This window comes from Ictalurus punctatus, chromosome 1 (assembly GCF_001660625.3).
Source record: "Ictalurus punctatus breed USDA103 chromosome 1, Coco_2.0, whole genome shotgun sequence".
In the NCBI taxonomy this organism is placed as follows: domain Eukaryota; kingdom Metazoa; phylum Chordata; class Actinopteri; order Siluriformes; family Ictaluridae; genus Ictalurus; species Ictalurus punctatus.
Window position 1 is genome coordinate 6,608,029 of NC_030416.2, and position 21,039 is coordinate 6,629,067.

The 21,039-nt window shown below is 41.3% G+C and overlaps 1 protein-coding gene and 1 long non-coding RNA gene across 2 annotated transcripts in view; both read right to left on the reverse strand.

Annotated features, from left to right (window-relative positions):
- Positions 1 to 1,411: 1,411 nt before the first annotated feature.
- Positions 1,412 to 17,795, reverse strand: LOC108267816 (zinc finger protein ZFAT). Its single transcript, XM_017472253.3, has 16 exons — positions 17,163 to 17,795; positions 13,228 to 13,383; positions 12,795 to 13,061; positions 12,504 to 12,683; positions 12,274 to 12,421; positions 10,353 to 11,704; positions 10,014 to 10,246; positions 9,832 to 9,916; positions 9,599 to 9,748; positions 9,091 to 9,264; positions 7,947 to 8,035; positions 5,914 to 6,052; positions 5,653 to 5,759; positions 4,829 to 4,949; positions 4,608 to 4,753; positions 1,412 to 3,452 (listed from the first exon to the last, which is right to left on the reverse strand). The coding sequence occupies exons 1-16, from the start codon at positions 17,179 to 17,181 to the stop codon at positions 3,225 to 3,227; spliced, it is 3,594 nt and encodes a 1,197-aa protein (XP_017327742.1). The 5' UTR covers positions 17,182 to 17,795; the 3' UTR covers positions 1,412 to 3,224.
- Positions 17,796 to 17,994: 199 nt separating this feature from the next.
- The window catches only part of LOC108267829 (uncharacterized), a 5,052-nt gene continuing 2,007 nt past the window's right edge, over positions 17,995 to 21,039 (reverse strand). Inside the window, exon 2 of the long non-coding RNA XR_008396315.1 lies at positions 17,995 to 18,496. This is a non-coding gene — a long non-coding RNA (uncharacterized LOC108267829). The remainder of the gene's footprint in view (positions 18,497 to 21,039) is intronic.

Sequence of the window (21,039 nt, forward strand, 5' to 3'; positions counted from 1 at the left end):
ATGAAAGTACATTTCTCCGAAACATTTATTGATGGAATTCAACAACTGTCCTTAGATATCCTTTATACGCTCACTGACCACTTTATTAGAAATACCTGTACATTCATGAAGTCATTCATCAATCCAGCCAATCATGTGGCAGCAGTGTAGTGCTAACAATCAGGTCAGATTAAGATAAGATGATCGCTGGTGCTGGATGAGCTGGTTTGGATATTTCAGAAACTGCCGATCTCCAGGGATTTTCACACACTACTTTAGAGTCTCTAGAGTTTATACACAATATTGCAAAACACAAGAAAACATCCGGCGATGGTGGAGAGATAGTTCCGTGGACGGAAAAACAGCTTGTTGACGAGAGCGGTCACAGGAGAATGACTGCTCTGCTTCAAGCTAGAAGCTACAGTAACTCAAATACAAAGGCATCCCAGAAACAAAAAGAATAGAAAACATCCCCAAAAGCACATTTTTTTGTGGAGGATGGGCTACAACAGCAGGAGACCACATCGAGTTCCATGTCTATCAATCAAGAACAGGACTCTGAGGCTAAAGCAGGCAGGTTTATAAAAGCGAACATCTAGTCAGTGAACATCATCTTCAGAAGGTCACCACACTGACCAACAGTATTATTGGATTATAAATTCTTCATTCTAATAGTTTGAGATACTGGATTTTTGATTTCCGTGAGCTGTAAGCCGTAATCAAGATTAAAACAAACAAAAAAGTCTGAAGACATTTCACTTTATGGAATGAATCCAGAATATATGAAATTTCCACTTTTTAAAATTAATTTATGGGAAAAAAATGAACTTTTCCACGAGATTGAAATTTTTTGAGATGCACCCGTATGGTGATTTGAGGGCGTTTTTAATGCACCTGTATACGCTAAACAACTTCCCTTTAAAAAGCAGAGTAGCCTGCGCCAGGTGCTCCTTGTTACAGACGATCGGGAGTATGCCAAGCATGCCCTAGAATGAACTAATGTCAGCTAAGATCAAAATTGCACTGGGTAAATGAAATCGACTGATAAGCCACTCCGTACTCTCATCAAAGAGTCTCCAGTGGTCACTCAGAACACGTTCCTTCAAACAAGGCATACCCCCAATCAAACTTTAATTGTGGCTTTTATGACTTTACATTCCATCTGTGTCATTCGTCTGCGTCTTGGGAGCACCGCAATCAGAAATTACGCTCCTAGTTACAGTACACGATTGACAATAAGTGGAAGCTCGTTATAATCGGTTTTCCTGCTACTCCGCTTTCCTACCACTGGGTGTTCGTGCATATGCACGGTCAGGAGTGTGCAGAAATATACAAAGACCCTCTCGCATAAGCAAAACTTGATCAATCACACCGAATGCATAGAAACATGTACACACGGATCACACACAGAATTATGCAGACGCACGGTTGATAAATGAGACCCCTGTTGTTGGCTTTTTTTTTGTCCAATTATCTGTCCAGTTTCGCTGAGCATGTGTAATCTCAGATTCATGTTTTTCCCATCAATTACTGTCTGGTAAAAGCACATAATCTACATAAGATTTGAAGTAAAGGAAAAAAAAAAAGTCTTAAATTCTAATAGTATTAAATACTATAATGTACTATAGTTGCGGCACTTCATGGACAGCTCCAGATCTAGGCAGATATTTCAGAAACGTACATTACATTCATTACAATATTCATTTCTCACCAGTCTCTGTGTCTTGTGTTTGCAGTAAGGCTTCACCACTTATTGCAAGTAGGTGGCAGTAAGATGCCCAGGTACAAAAGCAAAAATGGAAACCTCCATTAAGTACAAGACCAATGTAACATGTCAAGGGGACAAAAATATTTACGTGCAAGAAATGCATTTAACATAAGTATTTACTCGTTAGAAATTTCGCTATATTTACGTAGTTACATGCACAAATTGCCAAACAGTTTGACTGATGACGTTTCACAACTGGCAGGTGGCAAAAGCGATGGGTTTCTTTCAAATCCTGGCCCGACTACTGCCAATTTTCCAATCCACATGTATTAAAGTTTGAATAATTTAAACCTAAATATTCAAGTCCCAAATATCAAAAGGTGAATTCGGGCACGTTACTTTTACATCTCTAAAGATCCATCCATCCATCTTCTATACCGCTTATCCTTTTCAGGGTCACGGGGAAACCTGGGGAGCATCGGGCACAAGGCGGCGTACACCCTGGACAGGGTGCCAATCGATCGCAGGGCACACTCACATACACACACCCATTCATACACTACGGACACTTTAGACACGCCCAGCATGTCTTTGGACTGGGCGAGGAAACCCACGCAGCACGGGGAGAACATGCAAACTCCATGTTCTAAACAACTTCAGGGCCACGGTGGCACTCGAACCCCGAGCCCTGGAGGTGTGAGGCGAACGTGCTAACCGCTAAGCCACCGTGCGCCCTTTACATCTATAAGATTCAGAGCAAAAATATTAAATAATTAGGAAACTTTCGAGATGAGCTGTGATAAACAACGCAGTGTTGTTTTATTCCTCTTATACCGCAGCAAGTTGCCAGATTTAGTCATTTAAAAAAAAAAAATGACACCATGCTTTTTAATCTATGTATAGTTACATTTAATGTTATGGAACGTCCCAGAAACCAGTTAGTTCCTGTTATCACTTACATTACAGCAGCTATAAACTGCTATAATTATCCCTGCATTCTCCCCCCCCCCTCTCACTCTGAGTTAAAGCTAAAAAAAAGAGAGACTCCTTGAAAAAATGCATCTCCTTATCAACGGCTTACACGCGTTTTGAAAACGCATTTATGCGGACTGCTGCCGTACTTCTGACTAATCAGAATGGTGCGTTTAGACAGCGCTGTGGTATTACATCAAATCGCTTGTCATCAGTTCGAGGTCAGATTCTGGTGAAGTCCAGAATACTTCAGGTACAGACGATTTAGCGAGCCAATCCAATTCAGTCATCTTGAAACCCATCAAATTCACTGTATTATAAAAACCTACAAAAAGAATGAGTTAGGAAGGAGATTTTCACCAGACTTCTCCTGTATGTCTTTGGAAAAATAAATAAATAAAGGAATCGTATGCTGTTTTCGTGTACTGCATGCGACTACTGCCTCTATTTTCTGCGCGTTAGCTCATCAGCTGGCATTCAACACCATTTCATTTCATTTTCTGCATCCTTCCAAGCTTTAGAAAGCCTTTCCATTTGTACAGCCTTCAGAATGCTCAAAAGTCTTTTAGGTCACCTCTGCAGTGCCCTCTTCAGTTTGGACAGCCTCCTGAACGTAGACAATGAACTGCGATGCGTCTTCACCCTGTGTGTACACCGTGACCGTCTTGATGCCTTCCACGTCGTCTGAAGACACCACCAAGTGATGCTCTTCTCCCAGACCCACAGTGGCCTGCTGCAGTGCATCATGGATCATCATGGCATGGTCTGTCTGCTGCTGCTCCTCTTCACTCACCTAATAGGATAAAGAGATTGAGCTGATAAATGTGCTAAAATGTGCCTCAGGAAATGTGCTACGCTGTTTATAGAATCTAGGCTGCGTTCACACTAAGCATATTTTCTCAACTGCCGGATGCACGTTGCATGCAATGCAGTGGGAGGTGGCCATGATAATGATAATAATAGATAATGAGTCTTTATTGGTCACAAACATTAGAGCACAGTGAAATTCTTTTATCTTCGCATATCCCAGTATGTTAGGAGGTTGGGGTCAGCCATGATACAGCGCCCCTAGAGTGGAGACAGTTAAGGGCCTTGCTCAAGGGCCCAACAATGGCAGCTTGGCAGTGCTGGGGCTTGACCCCGACCTTCTTATCAGCAAACCCAGAGCCTTAACCATCAAGCCACCACTGCCCCCCATTTTCTACCTCCCTGGTTGGTAGCCGTCTTATCATAAGGGAGGAGAAAGTCTTGTAAGAGCATGAATATAATGAGAGTGAAAACATTGCAACAATGTTTCAATATAAATTTTTTAAAATATTTTGTATGTGTACATTCACCGATTTGTGATGTAATGTCCCACTTTAACTGTAGCTGCATGCTCTCGAGTCACACAAGCAGCTCGTCTTCTCTTGCTTTTCTGCCTCCAAAAGCAACAGCTCAGGCAAACACGTGCCTCATCACCACAATTAAGCCAATCATTACTCCAGCTGCAATATCGATTACAATAAACCTAATGCAGATAAGTTAGGCTAGTTAGACAGCCAGACTGTACTGTACTGTAAAGCTACTGTCATACCACAAAAGTTACTCTCGCTAGCATGTTATCTGGGGGAAGAAAATGACGAGTGTTACCCCACTGAGGAAATGCAACGTTATTATTTATACTATTATAGCATAACGTTATACCAGTATTCAGTTTAACGTTCAAAAAACCTGAAATACACTGCTGAAACCCATCAGTGATGCTAATCAGACTGCTTTGAGATGCGCCAGGTGAGCAGAGTGCTTGAGAAGCTACAGGACTCGAAAACCTTTTGATATCCTCGATGAGTTCTTTATCGATACTATTTTCACCTCCGCAGCTTCAGCAGCACTTTACCTTCGTTCCAAACACACTAAAACTGCCTCTTCATTCATTACTGAAAAACTCTGCAGCAAGCAGACTTGCCTGCTCCACCACGGTGACTGTGCCAGGCGCCATGGCAACCACGGAGGCCACAGTGTCTGGGCTCTCTGTGCCAAGCTCGATTATCTGCTGAAGGATGTTAACCGACGCTGGATCCAGTCTGTCTGAAGCTGTGGCTGAGACAACACCTACGAAACAGAATGAAGATAGTTGCCCATTTCGCTGAATATCTTCTAGCCGCGTCTCAAAGTCCTGATACAGACCATTCTGTGTGTTAAAGCGAATGTTCTGCAGCACTGAAACGGCAGACTCTGTTCCCTGCACATCCTCCGTCTCAGCAATCTGAAGATACTGCGTGTTTGGTTCGTCTGCTGATTCTACCACCTGAACAAGCATAAGAGCATCGTTTAGATCATTGCCGTGCAGTCGTACTTAAACTCCAACAAGTTGCCTGAAAAGAAATGAAGCGTTGCTGGCGAATCATCCCCATAATGCTTGATCAGAAGACATGTTGGACATACAGTATGTACATGGCTCTTACGGTGGTGCTTGAAAGTTTGTGAACCCTTTTGAATGTTCTATATATCTGCATAAATATGACATAAAGCATCATCACACGAGTCTTAAAAGTAGACAAAGAGAATCCAATTAAACAAAGGAGACAAAAATATTATGCTTGGTCATTTACGTATTGAGGAAAATATGTGGGTCATATTCATGCAGAAGTAGAGAAAATTCGAAAGGGTTCACAAACTTTCAAGCACCACTGTAAGTGATCAAGATATAACCACACTCCTATAAAATACTTATCTATCAGGTTTTTGCTATAACCTCATTTATAAACTCTTTCATAGAGCAGAATCAATTCATCTATTATTGTTAACACTTGTTATTCAAAATTATTCGAATTATTATTATTATTTGCTTAACTAACTAGCTAGAGTTAACTCATTACTAATGCTTCATATGCTGCATGTATTCATGGTGATAAATGTTAGACGTGGGACTTTTTTTTTTTCTGTCAGAAAAGCGACAGGATTATTCTATAGCAGTGCTGGGGAAGTCAAAAGTTGTTGTTTTTTCTCACCTCCCACTGATTCTCAACAACTTTGAGTCCATGCTTGCACTTCAAGTGTCTGTTCATTTCCCATTTCGTTCCGTAAACATAGTTACAGACTGGACACTTCACTCCACCTACAGATATACAAACCAAAAGCATTGTATCTCAGTCGGAAGAGACTCGGTGAGAGACTTTGCACGCTTCAATGTATTACAGTTATACTATATTTTCCGCTGGAAAAAAACAAAAAAAAAACGTTTGGACTGAAAGCGAAAGACAGAAACAGACCTTGCTCCATCACAGTCTCTGAAGTGGGTGTTCCAGGACCCGTGTTGCTATACTGCTCCCCCGGATGCTTCTTGTTATAGTGTCTTTTAAGAGAACCTGAGATGTTGCACGAGTAGTGGCAGTGTGCGCAACGGAATGGCTGAAAAGGCAATGTTACAAACATGAACACACACACACACTCTGAGCACTTTATTAGGAACACCTGTACACCTCGTCATTCATGCAATTATCTAATCAGCCAGTAATGTGGCAGCAGTGCAGTGCATAAGATCGTACAGACACGGGCCAGCAGCTTCGAGTAACCTTCACGTCAACCATCAGAATGAGGAAAAAGTGTGATCTCGGTGATTTTGTCCGTGGCGTGATTGTCGGTGCCAGAAGGGCTGGGTTGAGTATTTCTATAACTGCTGAACTCCTGGGATTTTCACACACAATAGTCTCTCGAGTTGACTCAGAATGGTGCAATGAAGAAAAAGCATCCAGTGAGCCGCGGTTCTGCGGGCGGAAACTCCTCGTTGATGAGAGAGGCCACCGGAGAACGGCCAGACTGGTTCAAGCTGACAGAAAGGCTACGATAACAAATAACCACTCTGTACAATTTCTGTGAGCAGAACAGCAGGAGACCACGTCAGGTTCCACATGTGTCAGCCAAGAACAGAAAGCTGATGCTGCAGAGGCTCGCCAAAACTGGACAACTGAAGACTGGAAAAACAGCCTGGTCTGATGAATCTCGATTTCTGCTGAGGGTCAGAATTTTTCACCAACAGCATGACTCCATGGACTCAACCTGCCTTGTGTCAACGGTCCAGGCTGGTGGAGGTGGTGTGATGGTGTGGGGAATGTTTTCTTAGCACAGGTTGGTCCTGTTAATCAATCGCCACTTGAATGCCACAGCCTATTTGAGTATTGTTGCTGACCGTTTGCATCCCTTCATGTCTACAATTTACCATCTTCTAATGGCTACTTCCAGCATCATAACGCCCCAGGTCACAAATGGTCTCAAAACCGTCTCAAACTGGTTTCGTGAACATGACAATGAGTTCAATCTTCTTCCGTGGCTTTCCCAGCAACCGGATCTCAATCTATTCGAACTCCTTTGGGATGCGGTAGAACAGGAGATTCACAGCATGAAAGTGCACCTGAAAAATCTGCAGGAATTGTGTGATGCTTGTCATGTCAACATGGATCTGAATCTCAAAGGAATGTTCTCAAACATCTTGTGGAATCCATGCCATGAAGAATTGAGGCTGTTTTCAGAGCAAAGTGATGCCCTTCCCAGTAATTAGTATAGTGTTCCTAATAAAGTGCTTGGTGAATGTACATACATACATACACACACATACATACATACATACACAACATGGTCAAAAGTATCTGGACACCTGACCATCAGAACCCCTTTGTGCTTTGTAAGGATCGGGGAAGGCCCACATACAAGTGTGAAGGTCAGATGCCCACAAACTTTTGGCCATATAGTGTACCTAAAAAGCAGTTAAGATATTAAAGGAATATTATGCCAATATAAACGTGCCTTAATGGTGAACTGTGAACTGGCTTGATCTCCACTCTAGATTGCTAACTGCAAGGTTTCAGTTACATGTTCCCCCACAGTGTTTCTTTTTTTAACAGTGTACTTTCCTTCCTACCCACCTACCCACCTCATGCCTTTTATTGAAACGTGCCTTTTTTGGGAAAGGGGCAGAGTTGCAGCTCTGGTCTTGCTGTAGGTGGAGCTAATTATGGACCAGAATTATTTATTTATTTATTTATTTATTTATTTATAACTTTGGAACAGAAAATGTTAACAGAAGCCAGAAACAAAGAAACATGGAAAATCCTTTGCAAAGCAATATCGGGACGTACAGTTATTTTTCTTCTTCTAATGTATCTGTTTAAATCCAGAGTCCAAAATATCCAAATCAGACCTTCGAAAGGGTCGGCAGCATGGAAAACTCCCTAAACGTTCCTTTATTCACTCATGTATGATAGAATTTCAGATGAAGTATGTGGAAAACGCAGGCCATTTTATTTACCTTAAAGGAGACGTGCTGTTCCATGTGGCGGAGGAGCTGTGGCTTCTGTGCTGCAGTGAAATCACACTCAGTACATTTGAACTGCTTTCCTACAGGAGAGTGAAATACAAGCAACACATTCAGAAATAATAATCTCCTGTTCACGCCGGTAAAACACCCTGTACTTCAAAGTCTTTTTTACTAGAACCATTCCAATTTTAAGAAAGCACAGACTCGAAGACTTCTCCTTTGTGGATATACACCAAGTTCATCCAGGGGTTAGAAAAACAGCTAGGTTATCTCCCCCATATAGCCAGAGATCATATTTAATAAGGGCTTCCTTGCGTCCATTGCGCTTTATCTCATCAATTAATGTGTGTTGTTATTATTAAACGAACGCAGTTATTCATACGGTCATATTCATATTGTACAAAGTTAGCTAATATGATGTTATCCCTTCTGCAAATTCTTGTTCGATAGAAGCACCCTGCGAAATAACAGAAACGATATCTTAGCAAGTACTGTAAAAATATCGTGAATATAAGCAAATTCCACAAATATTTCCAATTATTATGCTGTTTTTAAACAAATATAAGACTATTACGCCTTTCTAGACACGTTCACTCACTTCGAGCTTGACTTTCTACTCCATCAGCAGATAATTTAGCGTATTTCGTGTGTTTATTTCTAGAAAGAAGCAAAACTATCCACCACTAGAATAAACTCGAAATTAGTATACATGTCAGGCTTGTTTTGGTCATGTAATAATCTCATAATGAGAAATATTCGTTAGGTTTTCCACTTAGTAAAGATATCATTTTTGCAGTGTAGTATCTATGTACTCTTTCCCAAACTCGTTCGAAGTTTTCTTAACAATCATTACTCGTCAGACTGAATTATAATAAAAGCTCCTCGGTCGAGAGTCGTGTCTGGGATACACTCAACACTTGTTCTCATCCGCTGCTCGTCTTCCTCCTGTCGTGTTCATGCACGTTTTCCAGCTCATACGATAAACAGTTCACATATGAACTGTAACGTGTAAAGTTTTCATGTGGTAGATATTTATAAATTGGAGTTCGCAGTCTCTACTCCTGAAAGACGTGAACATCTTCCGCCGCCCTGTATATGACTGATCGTATTAAGGAGACAATAAAAAGTGGTTCACCGTCTGCTGAGTGCATGAGCTTGTGGCTCTTCAGCGTGCACTTGGACTTGAACTTCTTCCCGCACAGATCACACAGGTGGCTCTTGTCGGTGTTGTGCCTGTTCAAATGAGCCTTCAGGTTGCTTTTGCTGCGTGAGGCGTAATCGCACAGCGAGCACTTAAAGGGTTTTACTCCTGTACGTGTGAACAAAATCCCAGAGTCAGTGATTGTATAGTACAGGCAGATTTCAAACATACTTAACAATGAAAAATGAACATAGTGTATATGCGCTGAACATTTTTAAAGTGAGATTAATTACACCGGTAGATGTAGTACTGCGATGGCATTACTTGGCTTGGCTTGTCACGCCTCCTCTGGTGCCCATACTGTTTGGTTTTTTTTTTTCCATTGGTTGCTTTATTTTCCGTGTTGGCAGCCACAGTTTGAGTTCTTGTTAAGTTGTGAGACTTTTTTCAATAAGAGGCCATTTTACCCATACCATTTTTCAATAACAGATGTGCATTTTACCTTCATGAGCCCAGATGTGCTGCTGCATGTCAGTTCCGTTTCTTGTGAAGTAGCAATCACAGTATGGACATTTAGAGGCTCGTTTTCCGATGACACCTTTGACATGGGCACGTATTCCCAGCGCCTCTAAAGTGGTCGTTAGTGAGGTATCTAAACAGAAAGAGCACTTATTACAATTCGATCATAAAAACTGGGACAAAGAAAATTCATTCCAGGAAGTTCATTATTTTTACCTGGATGGTTAGATTTGATATGATGCCTAAGTTTGTCTTCCGGTAATGCCTTCTTACAGATGGGACAAACAAAGCTCTTCTTAACCTAGAGTTGTTGTTTTTTAAAAAGAAGAAGAAGTCAAATAAGCAAACTGCAACGTCCATGGTGTTTCTTTCCACAGACAGGCATCCTTAGTACTTACAATTTCTGAGTGAGATTTAAGATGGGCCTGCAGCTTGTACTTGTCAGGTGTAGAGTACTGGCATCCTTCTGAAGGGCACTTGAGGAGAACATTACTGTGTCTCTGTATTACATGACGCTTCAGGCAGTTTTTGGTAATGGACGAGTAGCTGCACTGGGAACAGTAATGCAGATGTTCTCGCGTATGTGTTCTTACATGCATGTTGTAGTGCACCTGGTACCAGAAAAGCTTTCCTACGTAAGAAAAAGAAAAGATAAGATGTCTCGAAAGCAAAGAAGAGAATTGTTGTTTAACAAAGAAAAGAAAAGAAAAAGGAAACGGCCTCGTATAGAAGATTACCACAGTATTCACACTCCAGATCTCCGTAGACCTTCCGTATTCTCTCAAACACTTCCAGGTTTAGTTGCCTTTTCTGCATTTGGTCTAAAATCTGTGCAAATGCAGATTTTTCCTCTAGTTGTGTGGTTGCCAAATCCTCCGTACCACTAGGGGGAGGGCTGCTTTGAGTAACACTAGACTCAACCTTGCTCTGAGTAAAAGACATGTCCGTCGGGACTTCTGACAGCATTTGGTCTTTCGGTGACATGTATGCTATCTCAGTCTGCGTGGGCAAGTTTGTATTTCCTTCACCAGGATTATTAAATTCTGTTACACTACAGTCCACATTTGGCAAATGATCCCGCAGCTGTTCTTTGTCTGACAAATCCCCAGAGACACTTCCATGCATTTCAGCGTCCAGAGCTGTACTAGTATCAATTGGGCAATTCTCTGCGATCTCCGTTGTGGCTATATCCTCTTGGGAATCATGTACCAATTCTTCTGTAGTTAAACTGCCAGGACCTTCTGCCTCTTGTTCCTCTACACCGTCCATTTCAGTGGCTAGCACTTCCTGTGCATTGAGGAGGGACAGCTCTTTGCTGATCTCCAACTCATCTTGTCTCAGCATGTCCCGCTGAATGTCATCCCCAGGTTTCAACAGACAGAAACTGCTCTTGATGGACTCGGCGAAAGTCGTGGATTCGTCCATTCCTGCGTGGGACTCACCGAAGTGCAACTTGAGCCGGACGGTACTGACAAACTTTTGCAGGCAAACTGAGCACACGTACACAAAGGGATGCTTTCGAACATGAGCCTGAAGAGCTTGAAACTTTGTCGACCCATGATCGCACAACTCGCAGCCATACGGTCGGTTGCTACCGTGGACCATCAGATGCCGATCGCGCTCCAACTCATACTTGAATTTACGGTCACAGACATGACAGTCATAGAGCAGCTGCCGTTTGCCTTCTCTGGTTTGGAGCCTGTACTCGTCGTAAGAGTCCTTGACTTTCCCGTCTTCCATATCATGGCTCTCTCGGATGTGCTTAAGTAAGTTCTTGACGTCGGAGTACTTCTTCTTGCAGAAGCGGCAGTGCTGCTTAATTTTCTGGTGCACCCTCTCTACGTGCACTTTAAGGTGACCCTTGCTCAGGCAGTTAAACGAGCAGTGCTCACAGCTGAACTTTTCCCCGGTGTGCTTCCGCATGTGGACGCTGAGATTGGCCTTGATAGCACTGGCGTAGTCACACTGGCTGCATTTGAACGGCTTCTCGTTCGTGTGGATGCGCAAGTGGGCTTGGAGGGAATGTTTGAACTTGAAAACCTTGTTGCAGTATTCACAGGTGAAAATTTTCAACTGCGTCTGCCCTATCCTGTGTGAAAAGACAGTTAAGAAAGTCATCAAGAAAATCAAGATGGATAACAGCTTAAATGAGTAACAGACAACGCCTATACAGTGAGATTGACACTATGGTGGAGCAGATGGTTGAATGTCAGGACAAGGAAATGTATTAATTATGTAGATCTTCTGTTTGTTGGGGTGTCGGTAAAGTCAGATTAGTTTTGCCCACATTTTCCAAAATTTTTTATCATTTGCCAGTTCCCATTGTCCAGACACCAGCTCTACCAACCGGAGAGGGTGAGGGTTAACACATGCTTCCTTCGAGACACATGAAGTCAGCCAGCTTTTGAACTGCTGCTCATGCCGTTTCCCAGGGAACACATACGCCGGAAAGCGCGGTCTACCCTCTTCCACACACACGAGCCCTCATATGCTCACGATTGGCTATTATCGCTGTGATTGACAGGAGAGACCGTATACCATCTGATAGCTGAGGCATCGTCAAGAATAAAACTTGCGATCTCCCAATGACAGAGCGAACACTTTTCTGTTGCGCTACCCCGGAGCCCCAAGCAGCCATGTTTAGAATGGAATTTGTACCTGTTCGATTTCAGAGGCACTTCATAAGCAGCTTGCTGTATGGCATATTCTTGGTAACCTTTCTTCTGTGTAGACTCTTCTGCAGTTCCATCAGGTTGCATAACCTCCTCAGCTGGAGCAGCTTCAATGGGAACTATTTTTGTGGCACCTATAATAAAACAGCACCTTCATGTCACTTTCATAAAACAGTCAACGTTTCTATTTGGTTTTACAGCGGTATAATATCTCACCGGGAATGGCTTCATGTGCTGCAAGAACCACGCTGACTATGGGGTTTTTGGTACAGCCTGTCGACTCAGGGTCCTTTACACCAGAGACCTTGTCTGCCTTCACTGTTCTCGCCTTCTTTGGTGAGCATTCTACATCTTCGTCGTCTTCATCTACTATTTCAATAGGACCAGGGTTCTCACCTGGACAGCAGAGGGTTGACAATATTATATCCACTGGGTGTATTCAGAATGCTGATGGTAACACAGTAGAAATGGCTTGCTGATACTACTAAGACTATAACAACTCCTTACTCTGGAAGTCATCGTCATCAGGAACATCTCGGAGATCTGCAAAGCAGATGTGTTTGGAAATTTGCCGTTTGTTGCTGAACTTGCGTTGGCATTTCTTGCACTCCAAACCGGTGCCATCTTCAGCGTGTTGTGCTTTAATTGGTGATTCCGTCAGCACATCAGCTATATCTTTCTTTGGTTGACTGGACAATTTGTTCGGCCTCTGTACATCTGCTTGGGCTTTCTTAGTGGATCCCTTTGGTCTACCGCGTTTTCTTTTGATGCCCTCTACAACAACGTAAAGTTAGTATAGCTGTATAATAATCTAGATCCTTCAAATAAAAGTTGTAAAAACAAACAAACCTTAAAAGAAAGTCTAGATCTGAACTCCATCCCCCCCCTCCACCCCTCCATTATGGGGTTCTTTCAGACACTGATAGTTTAGAAAACATACCTGGTACTTGTGGAGACTGTAAAGGTTTGAGCGGGATAATAATGTCCTCTGCATCGCCACCTTCGTCGGTGTGTTTCTCAAGTACGTGAGACAGGAGCAGGGATTTATTGGGAGAGAACAGGTTGCAGATTTTACACATGAAGACTGAAGATCCCTCTGTAAATACAATAGCGTCAGAGTGAAATCAGTACAAAAACCCCTGGTGGCACACAATGCTCAAGTGAAGTCTAATAGAATGGTAAGAATTCATGAATACGAAAGTTACGGTAACATTTATTAAGGAAACTAGATTCAGAAATGGAGAAGTGTTGCAGAGCGGCTGCTTGGAGAGCAGCATTAATTATCCTGCTCCATTTAGTAGACATGCCAGACACCACTAATCACCTATTATATGTATAGGACAGGAGTTACATTGCTGAAATTGTATTGAACTACAGAACCCGATTTCATGTTTGTTGTTCTGCACTGTGTACAGATCATCATCGGGGTCATAATCATTCAGTTTCTGAGGGTGTCTGAGGGAGAACTGATTGCATTTCATACCAACATGGCGGATATGTGTACGTCTTCACTCCGGTACTTTATAACTTTAAGTATAAGACGCTTTTGTGTTGTGTCTTTCTTCTCACAAGAAGATGGTGATCACACTTACAGTCATGTGAAAAAACAAGTTGGCTTTATTTTTATTTTTTTGACATAGTTGGACAAAGCAAACATTTTATTATCTTTGAAGGAGTGCCTATTAATGAAGTTGATATACCTGAACAAAACCACAAGGAAAATTAGCTTTTCAATATCAATAGATGTAATATTCTTCTGTGGGAAAAAGAAAAAGTACACACTTGGCCTCAGAAGTTAGTATTGCCCCCTGTAGCAGAAATAACTTCTTGTAGGTGTTTTGCATTATTGTCCACCATGCAATATTCTTTCAGTTGCATGATGTTTGAGGGTTTTCTTGCACGTTTTGCCTGTACCAAATCCCCCCACAACATTTCAATGGGATTCAAATCCAGGCTTTGACTAGGCCATTCCGTAACCCTCCATTTCTTCTTTTTGAGCCATTCCTTGGTGGATTTGCTAGTGTGCTTAGGATCATTATCCTGTTGAAAGGTCCGATTACGGTTCAACTTCAACCTTCGGACAGATTGCCTCACATTATCTTCAAGCACTCTCTGATATGATGCAGAATTCATAGATGAATAAATGAATGCAAGCTGTCCAGTCCCTGAGGCAGTGAAGCAACCCCAAACCATAACATTTCCACCACCGTGCTTCACAGTTGGTATGAGGTGCTTCTCCTGAAAAGTTGTCTATGGTCAGCGCCAAACATGTCTGCTGTTACTGTGGCCAAACAACTCCATCTTTGATTCATCTGTCCAGAGCACATTATTCCAAAAGGCCTGGTCTTTGCTGTAAATTATCAGTGTAATCTTGCAAAGGCTTTTTTCCTGGCTCGCCTCCCATGCAGGTCAAACTTGTGCAATTTCTTTCTGATTGTAGAAGCATGCACTTTGACACCAGCAGTTGCAAAACTTACTAGCAGATCCCGTGATGAAAGTTTGGGAGTTCTTGGAGACTTCTTTGTGCATCAGACGGTCTGCTCTTGAGGTGAATTTGCTGGGACGGCCAGTCCTGGACTAATTGGCAATCGTTTGAAATCTGCACCATTTGTAGATGATTTTCCTTACAGTGGAATGATCTATTTCAAATAATTTGGATATCTTTTTATATCCCTTGCCAGACTCATAGGCATCCAAAACCTTTTTTTCTGAAAGCCTTACAGACCTCTTTCGCTCTTGGCATGATGACATCACACAATAACAACGGGAATACCAGACACCCAGTATTGAACACCTGATTAATGTAGGGGTGTACTTACTTTTTCAACGTGACTGATGATTTTTGTCAATTTAAATTGTGAAGATCACTACTGTTTCACTGAAAATTAGGCCCTGTTTCAAAGAGGATCAAATGTTTGCTTGTCCAAATATTTAAAAAAAAACAAACAAAAAAAACCCCCACAATTTCCATGGGGTGTACTTATTTTTGCACATGACTGTATTATTCTCCAAACAAGCTGCAGCACAGCCTCGATGTGGGCAAAGCTGCTCTGATGAGAAAATGAGAAAACTGCTGTAGGCCATGATTGCTGAACTTGTTTGCAGTGTTAGTGTTATTTAGCATTAGAAATGGTATGTCTGTCGAGGTCTTGGGTCTAAATGCACATTAAGAATAACTGCTCTGACCATGTGCTGGCTATATGCACCCAAATGTAGGAAGTGTGATAGCAATTCTAACGCCCCTGTAATGTAATATCTCTCACAGAGCAGTGTTACAAGCTCACCTCACATAAAACAGTGCTCATAGCATGTCTCCTGAACACTCTCTCTGACTTCTCACTTCCAGGTTAGCAGACGTGGTCAGTGCCATGATTCAATACAGCAGGACTGCCATTATGTTGCCGTCTTTAAAGTCTGATGTTTTTATTTAAAACCTGCTAGAGGGAACGCTCTCGGCGTATTATACTGTAGAGCTTCAGCTTTCCTCTGGAGCATCTGGACAGGTTTGTGGTTTGATCTGCTGCTTCTTGGCAGTAATGTGGAATTTTCAGTCTAGTCTGAGAGCTATATGTGGTATTATGTGCAGGTTTCTTATGTCAGTCCGTCTTTGAAAATCAATTTTAGGTGATCATGGAAAAATAAATAAATAAATCAACAACATATTTGCAGTCCTTGTTTAGGGAATATACTTCAGCTGTTTTCTTTTTTATAATCAGGCATTTGAGCAGCTGTGTTTTCGGGTTTGTTTTTACAAATGTTGTCACATATCCGACTTGTTCTGAACATCCAGCAATGTAAATAAAGTTATTTCATCACTCATCCGACCCCAATAGAAACCCTTCTAGAATTTGCATCGGTTTTAATGGAAACTGTAATGGTCCTGTTGGTCTCTACTGTTAATTTGTTGCCTTCTATTGGTAGCACGTTATGTCTAGTGGACACCATTAAAGACCAGTAATGGTTTAAATATTCAGCTGATGGTTTAAAATGGCATTTGTCGAATTTCTGTGATGGTTTCTATTGTTTGCTTGTTTGTTTTTCAGGAGGGATGGGCTTTGTTAGATTTCAAATATCCTCGGTAAGAGACAAAACATCAAGATGATAAGTTTGCGGAGCCTTTGCAGGATCTGTCTTGGTTGGTGTTTTCTAAACCGTAAACAATTCTAGCTAATAATCAGATATTTTATAACTTTCACTGTCATTTTCCAGATAATGAGGGGTATGATGGATGCTGGCTATATTTTTATGAGGGAAATTAAAACACCTTAGTTTTAAATGTGCTACTTACTGCAAAAGAGTTCAGGAACTATTTTAAATCTTTTATTATTATTATCATTATCATTATTATTATAACTAAAAACAGGCTAAATTCTCCTCCTGTTCTGTGTTTTCTCGAGAAAATAATAGTTCACAGTATGTTTTCCATTGCTTCATAATGAACTATATTTTCTGTCAGTAAACTCTGCAGTCTTACAGGACTCAGTGAAAATGTAGAGGACCGTTATCAGTCGTTAGACTGTACATGTGGCTGCAGGGTTAAGCAGTCTGAGGTGTCGAGCTGTTAGACATGCATGGGAGTGAGTGAGTTTAGACACTGACTATCAGTTTCGAGACGAACATTTAGACTCGGGTGTCAACTGAACTGCGATTAATTAAAGCAACTCGAGCACCGAGAGCGTCTGAAGAGCTCAAATTCAGAAGTAAGTGCTGTAAACCAAGACAAAAGCGAAAGCCCGTCTTCACTCAGTGCGCCTAATTAATCGCTCAACTTTAGGATGTGAAGTTACAGGCTAGTTTTACCTGCCCTCCGCTCATCAAATCATCGGCATTGGCTGTTTCTTTTCATGACTGCAAACCAAGCCGCTTTTTGCCTACCTGCTCGCGCTGGGTCCATGCTTCTCAATTAAATCAGTAGTCCAAAAAACAACAAATGATTCTTATATGTATTTACGGCTCTAAACAACATCTGAAGTGGTATTTATTGTATTAAAATTACTTTAGCAGGCGTTTATGGCGAATCTGCGACATCATATATGGCGGATTGAGTCTCCTTTTTGGAGCTGTTCTAGAGGAGTGTAGCGCGGTTCAGTGAGAGCGCCACCTGGCGGCCTGGAGGTGAGTCTGCGGAAATGCAGCTCTTTGACTGGGTCACACGTTTTATATTATTGGGTTAGGAATATTTTTTGATGCTGTGTCATGAAGTACACTTGCATGAAGTGCACTGGTTAGTTGTTTGTCACCACAAAAATCTGGAAGATAAGATGCAGAATGGTTATTAATCAATAATGCAATGTACCACAGCTGATATAGTTTGCAAACAAATTGACCATTTGAAAAGACTTAAACCCAAAGACTGTATAAAAGAAAAAGAAGCAATACCCATGGACATGTTTAAAACTGTGAACCTTTGTTTGTTTTATTTAAAAGAGACATTTTTAAAAGAGAGTAATATATTACTTTTGTAAATACTGAAATCCCTTTGATATTGGTGACAATATAGTGTGTGTGTGTGTGTGTGTATATATATATATATATATATATATATATATATATATATATATATATATATATATATATATATATATATGTTTGATATATGCATGTATTTTCTGTTTTGTATGATGTAAACCCTGTATTGATGCCTGTATTTACTGCAAATTATTGTAATCTATTTAGAAAATTTCAGTAAAGTATATTTGAAAAGAAAAACACACTTGTTTATTGCTTTGAGCCTTCTCTAATTTATCAGAGAATAATGTAGAAATGTAGTTTTCCATTTTCACCTCTTTGTGTGCTTTTAAAAAGTACTAGGATAATTTTGTCATTAGAAGGCGTCAGTAGTTATTGTATGACTACATTAACGGTGTACGTATTTGAGATTTCCTTATCACATGATCATTACAGGGCATTTGTGGTTAATGGTTAGCACGTTTGCCTCACACCTCCAGGTTCGGGGGTTCGATTCCCACCATAGCCCTGTGTGTGTGTGTGTGTGTGTGCGTACTTTGCATGTTCTCCCCTTGCTGTGGGGGTTTCCTCCCCCAGTCCAAAGACATGCCTGGTAGGCTGATTTTTCCTGTCTAAAGTGTCATGTGTATGAATGGGTGTGTGTATGTGATTGTGCCCTGTGATGGACTGGCACCCTTTCCAGGGTGTACCCCTCCTCGTGCCCGATGCTTTCTGGGATAGGCTCCGGGTTCCCTGTGACCCTGTAGGATAAGGGGTATAGAAAGGGGATGGATTATCATTACACATCTAACTCATACTAAGCCATAAACCACTTAAGTATTGGATTAACATGGAAGAATAAACAAAGATCACCAGAAAGGAACATCATCGACAAAAGGATAACTCCACAATGAAAACATGTTAATGCTCTTGTAACATGCACCTAAGGTATGAAGACATACACATATATAGAAAACAAATGAGTTCATGAAGTGAACAAACTGCACACACCAGGGATTTTCTCCAAACATTACACTATTGTTAAAATACTTTATTTAGAGACGTGAATTCTTTTTCAAGCTGTAGATAGGACAGGATATTATTAAGCAGTTCTGAAACCAAAGCTGCTGACGCGTATGACAACAATATGCTACATTTGGACATGTGTTCTTGTGAACGCATCTGTATCAATGGTGTAACTTACTGTACTTGAGATTTCCCCAGCACACTATGCTGTCATAGCTGTAGCTCATACTCTAATCAGCAGCTCGTGTGCAACTATTTTCCACAACAGGTTACTTACATGTTGTTATTTGGCTTTTATCCAAAATGATAAGAGGATAAAACGGAGGGTCTTGGCAGCATGGTGGTGCTGAGATTTGAGCGCACACCCGTCTGATCAATAACCCAGTGCCTTAACCACATTAAACTATCCCGCAATAAGAGGACTGTTCGAAAGTGTTGGAACACTCGACACTTTCTCGCCTTCACATCGATGTTAAAAGGAACATTAAGATGTTGAACAGTTTGATCACAGTTTTTGTATATACACTATAGGTGCATCTAAAAAAGCATTTAATATCGTGGGGAAGTTTGTTTTTTCCCGTAATTTAATTCAAAAAGTGGAACTTTCATCTATTCTAGATTCATTTTACACAAAGTGAAATATTTCGAGCCTTTTTTTTTTTGCTTTCATCTTGATTACGGCTTACAGCTCACGGAAATCAAAAATCCAGTATCTTAAAATATTAGAATAATGAATTTAGAATACAGAAATATCAACCTTCTGAAAAGTGTTAATTTATGCACTCGATACTCGGTCGGAGTTTTAACCCTTTTGCATGAATTATTGCATGAGTGCGGCGTGGCATGGAGGCGATCAGCCTCTGGCACTGCTGAGGTGTTCTGGAAGCCCAGGTTGCTTTGATAGCGGCCTTCAGCTCTATTGTATTGTTGGGTCTGGTGTCTCTCATAGATTCTCTATGGGGTTCGGGTCAGGCGAGTCGTCTGGACAATCAAGCGCACTAATACCACGGTCACCAAATCAGTTACTAGTAGTTTTGGCACTGTGGGCAGGTGCCGAGTCCTGCTGGAAATCAGCATCTCCATAAAGCTCGTCAGCAGATTGAAGCATGAAGTGCTTTAAAATCTCCCGGTAGTCGCTGCATCGACTCTCGACTTAAGAAAACACACTGGACCGACACCAGCAGATGACACGGCACCTCAGATCATCACAGACTGGAAACTTCACGCTTGACTTCAAGTTCTGGGACCTTGATTTCCAAATGAAACGCAACATTTACTTTCATCTGAAAAGAGGACTTCAGACCACTTAGCAATGGTGTTTTTAGTAAAAAAAAGTGTTTTGAGTTAATTAGCTGATTAGAGCTCTTCTCAGGTCGACATTTCTGTATTCTAAATTCTTTATTCTAATATTTTGAGATAGTGGATTTTTGATTTCCGTGAGCCGTAGGCCGTAATCATCGAGATAAAGACAAAAAAAAAAACTTCAAATATTTCACTTTATGTGTAATGAATCTAGAATATATGAAACTTCCACTTTTTAAATAAAGTTACAGAAAAAAAACGAACTTTTCCACGATATTCAAATCCGAGACGCACCTGTATATGGCCAAAAGTATGTGGACACCTGACCTTCACACCTATAGTATATGTGGTTGTTCACAAAACTGTTGCCACAAAGTTGGCAACAGATAATTGTTTAGAATGTCTTTGTTTGCTGTAGCATTCATTACAAGTGGAAGAACTTGAGCGGCCTGCACAGAGCCCTGACCTCAACCCCATTGAACACCTTTGTGATGACCTGGAACACCGACTGTACACCAGTATTAGTTGTAGTTATAGCAAACAGTGCGTACAGGAGTTCAGAGTTTTTTTTGTGTGATTGCTGCGGCCCAAAACGCCTGGTTTTGCTGCGGCTATTTTCAAAATTTGCCTTGTAACTTGTGCCATTTTTTTGTGCGGTCTTTCACAGTGGTGTTTGTTGGTAAACAAGACCTTTTAGCTGTACTCGTGTTTGACGCACGTGAATTCAAAAGGGCTTTGACTGAACACGCGTCGTGACGACGTCACGGGATTCGTCTTCGCCCAAACCTGCGGAAAATCTGCTGTAATTATGAAAAATGACGAGCTCCTCAGAATATTGCATTAAGGGACTGCGTTATGATGAACCCTAACACCGACTGCACACCCAGTATTAGTTGTTGCTATAGCAACAGCACAACATTCATTTCTATGTATCATTATAATGAGTAGTGAATTCTGTACGATCCATTAGATCCCG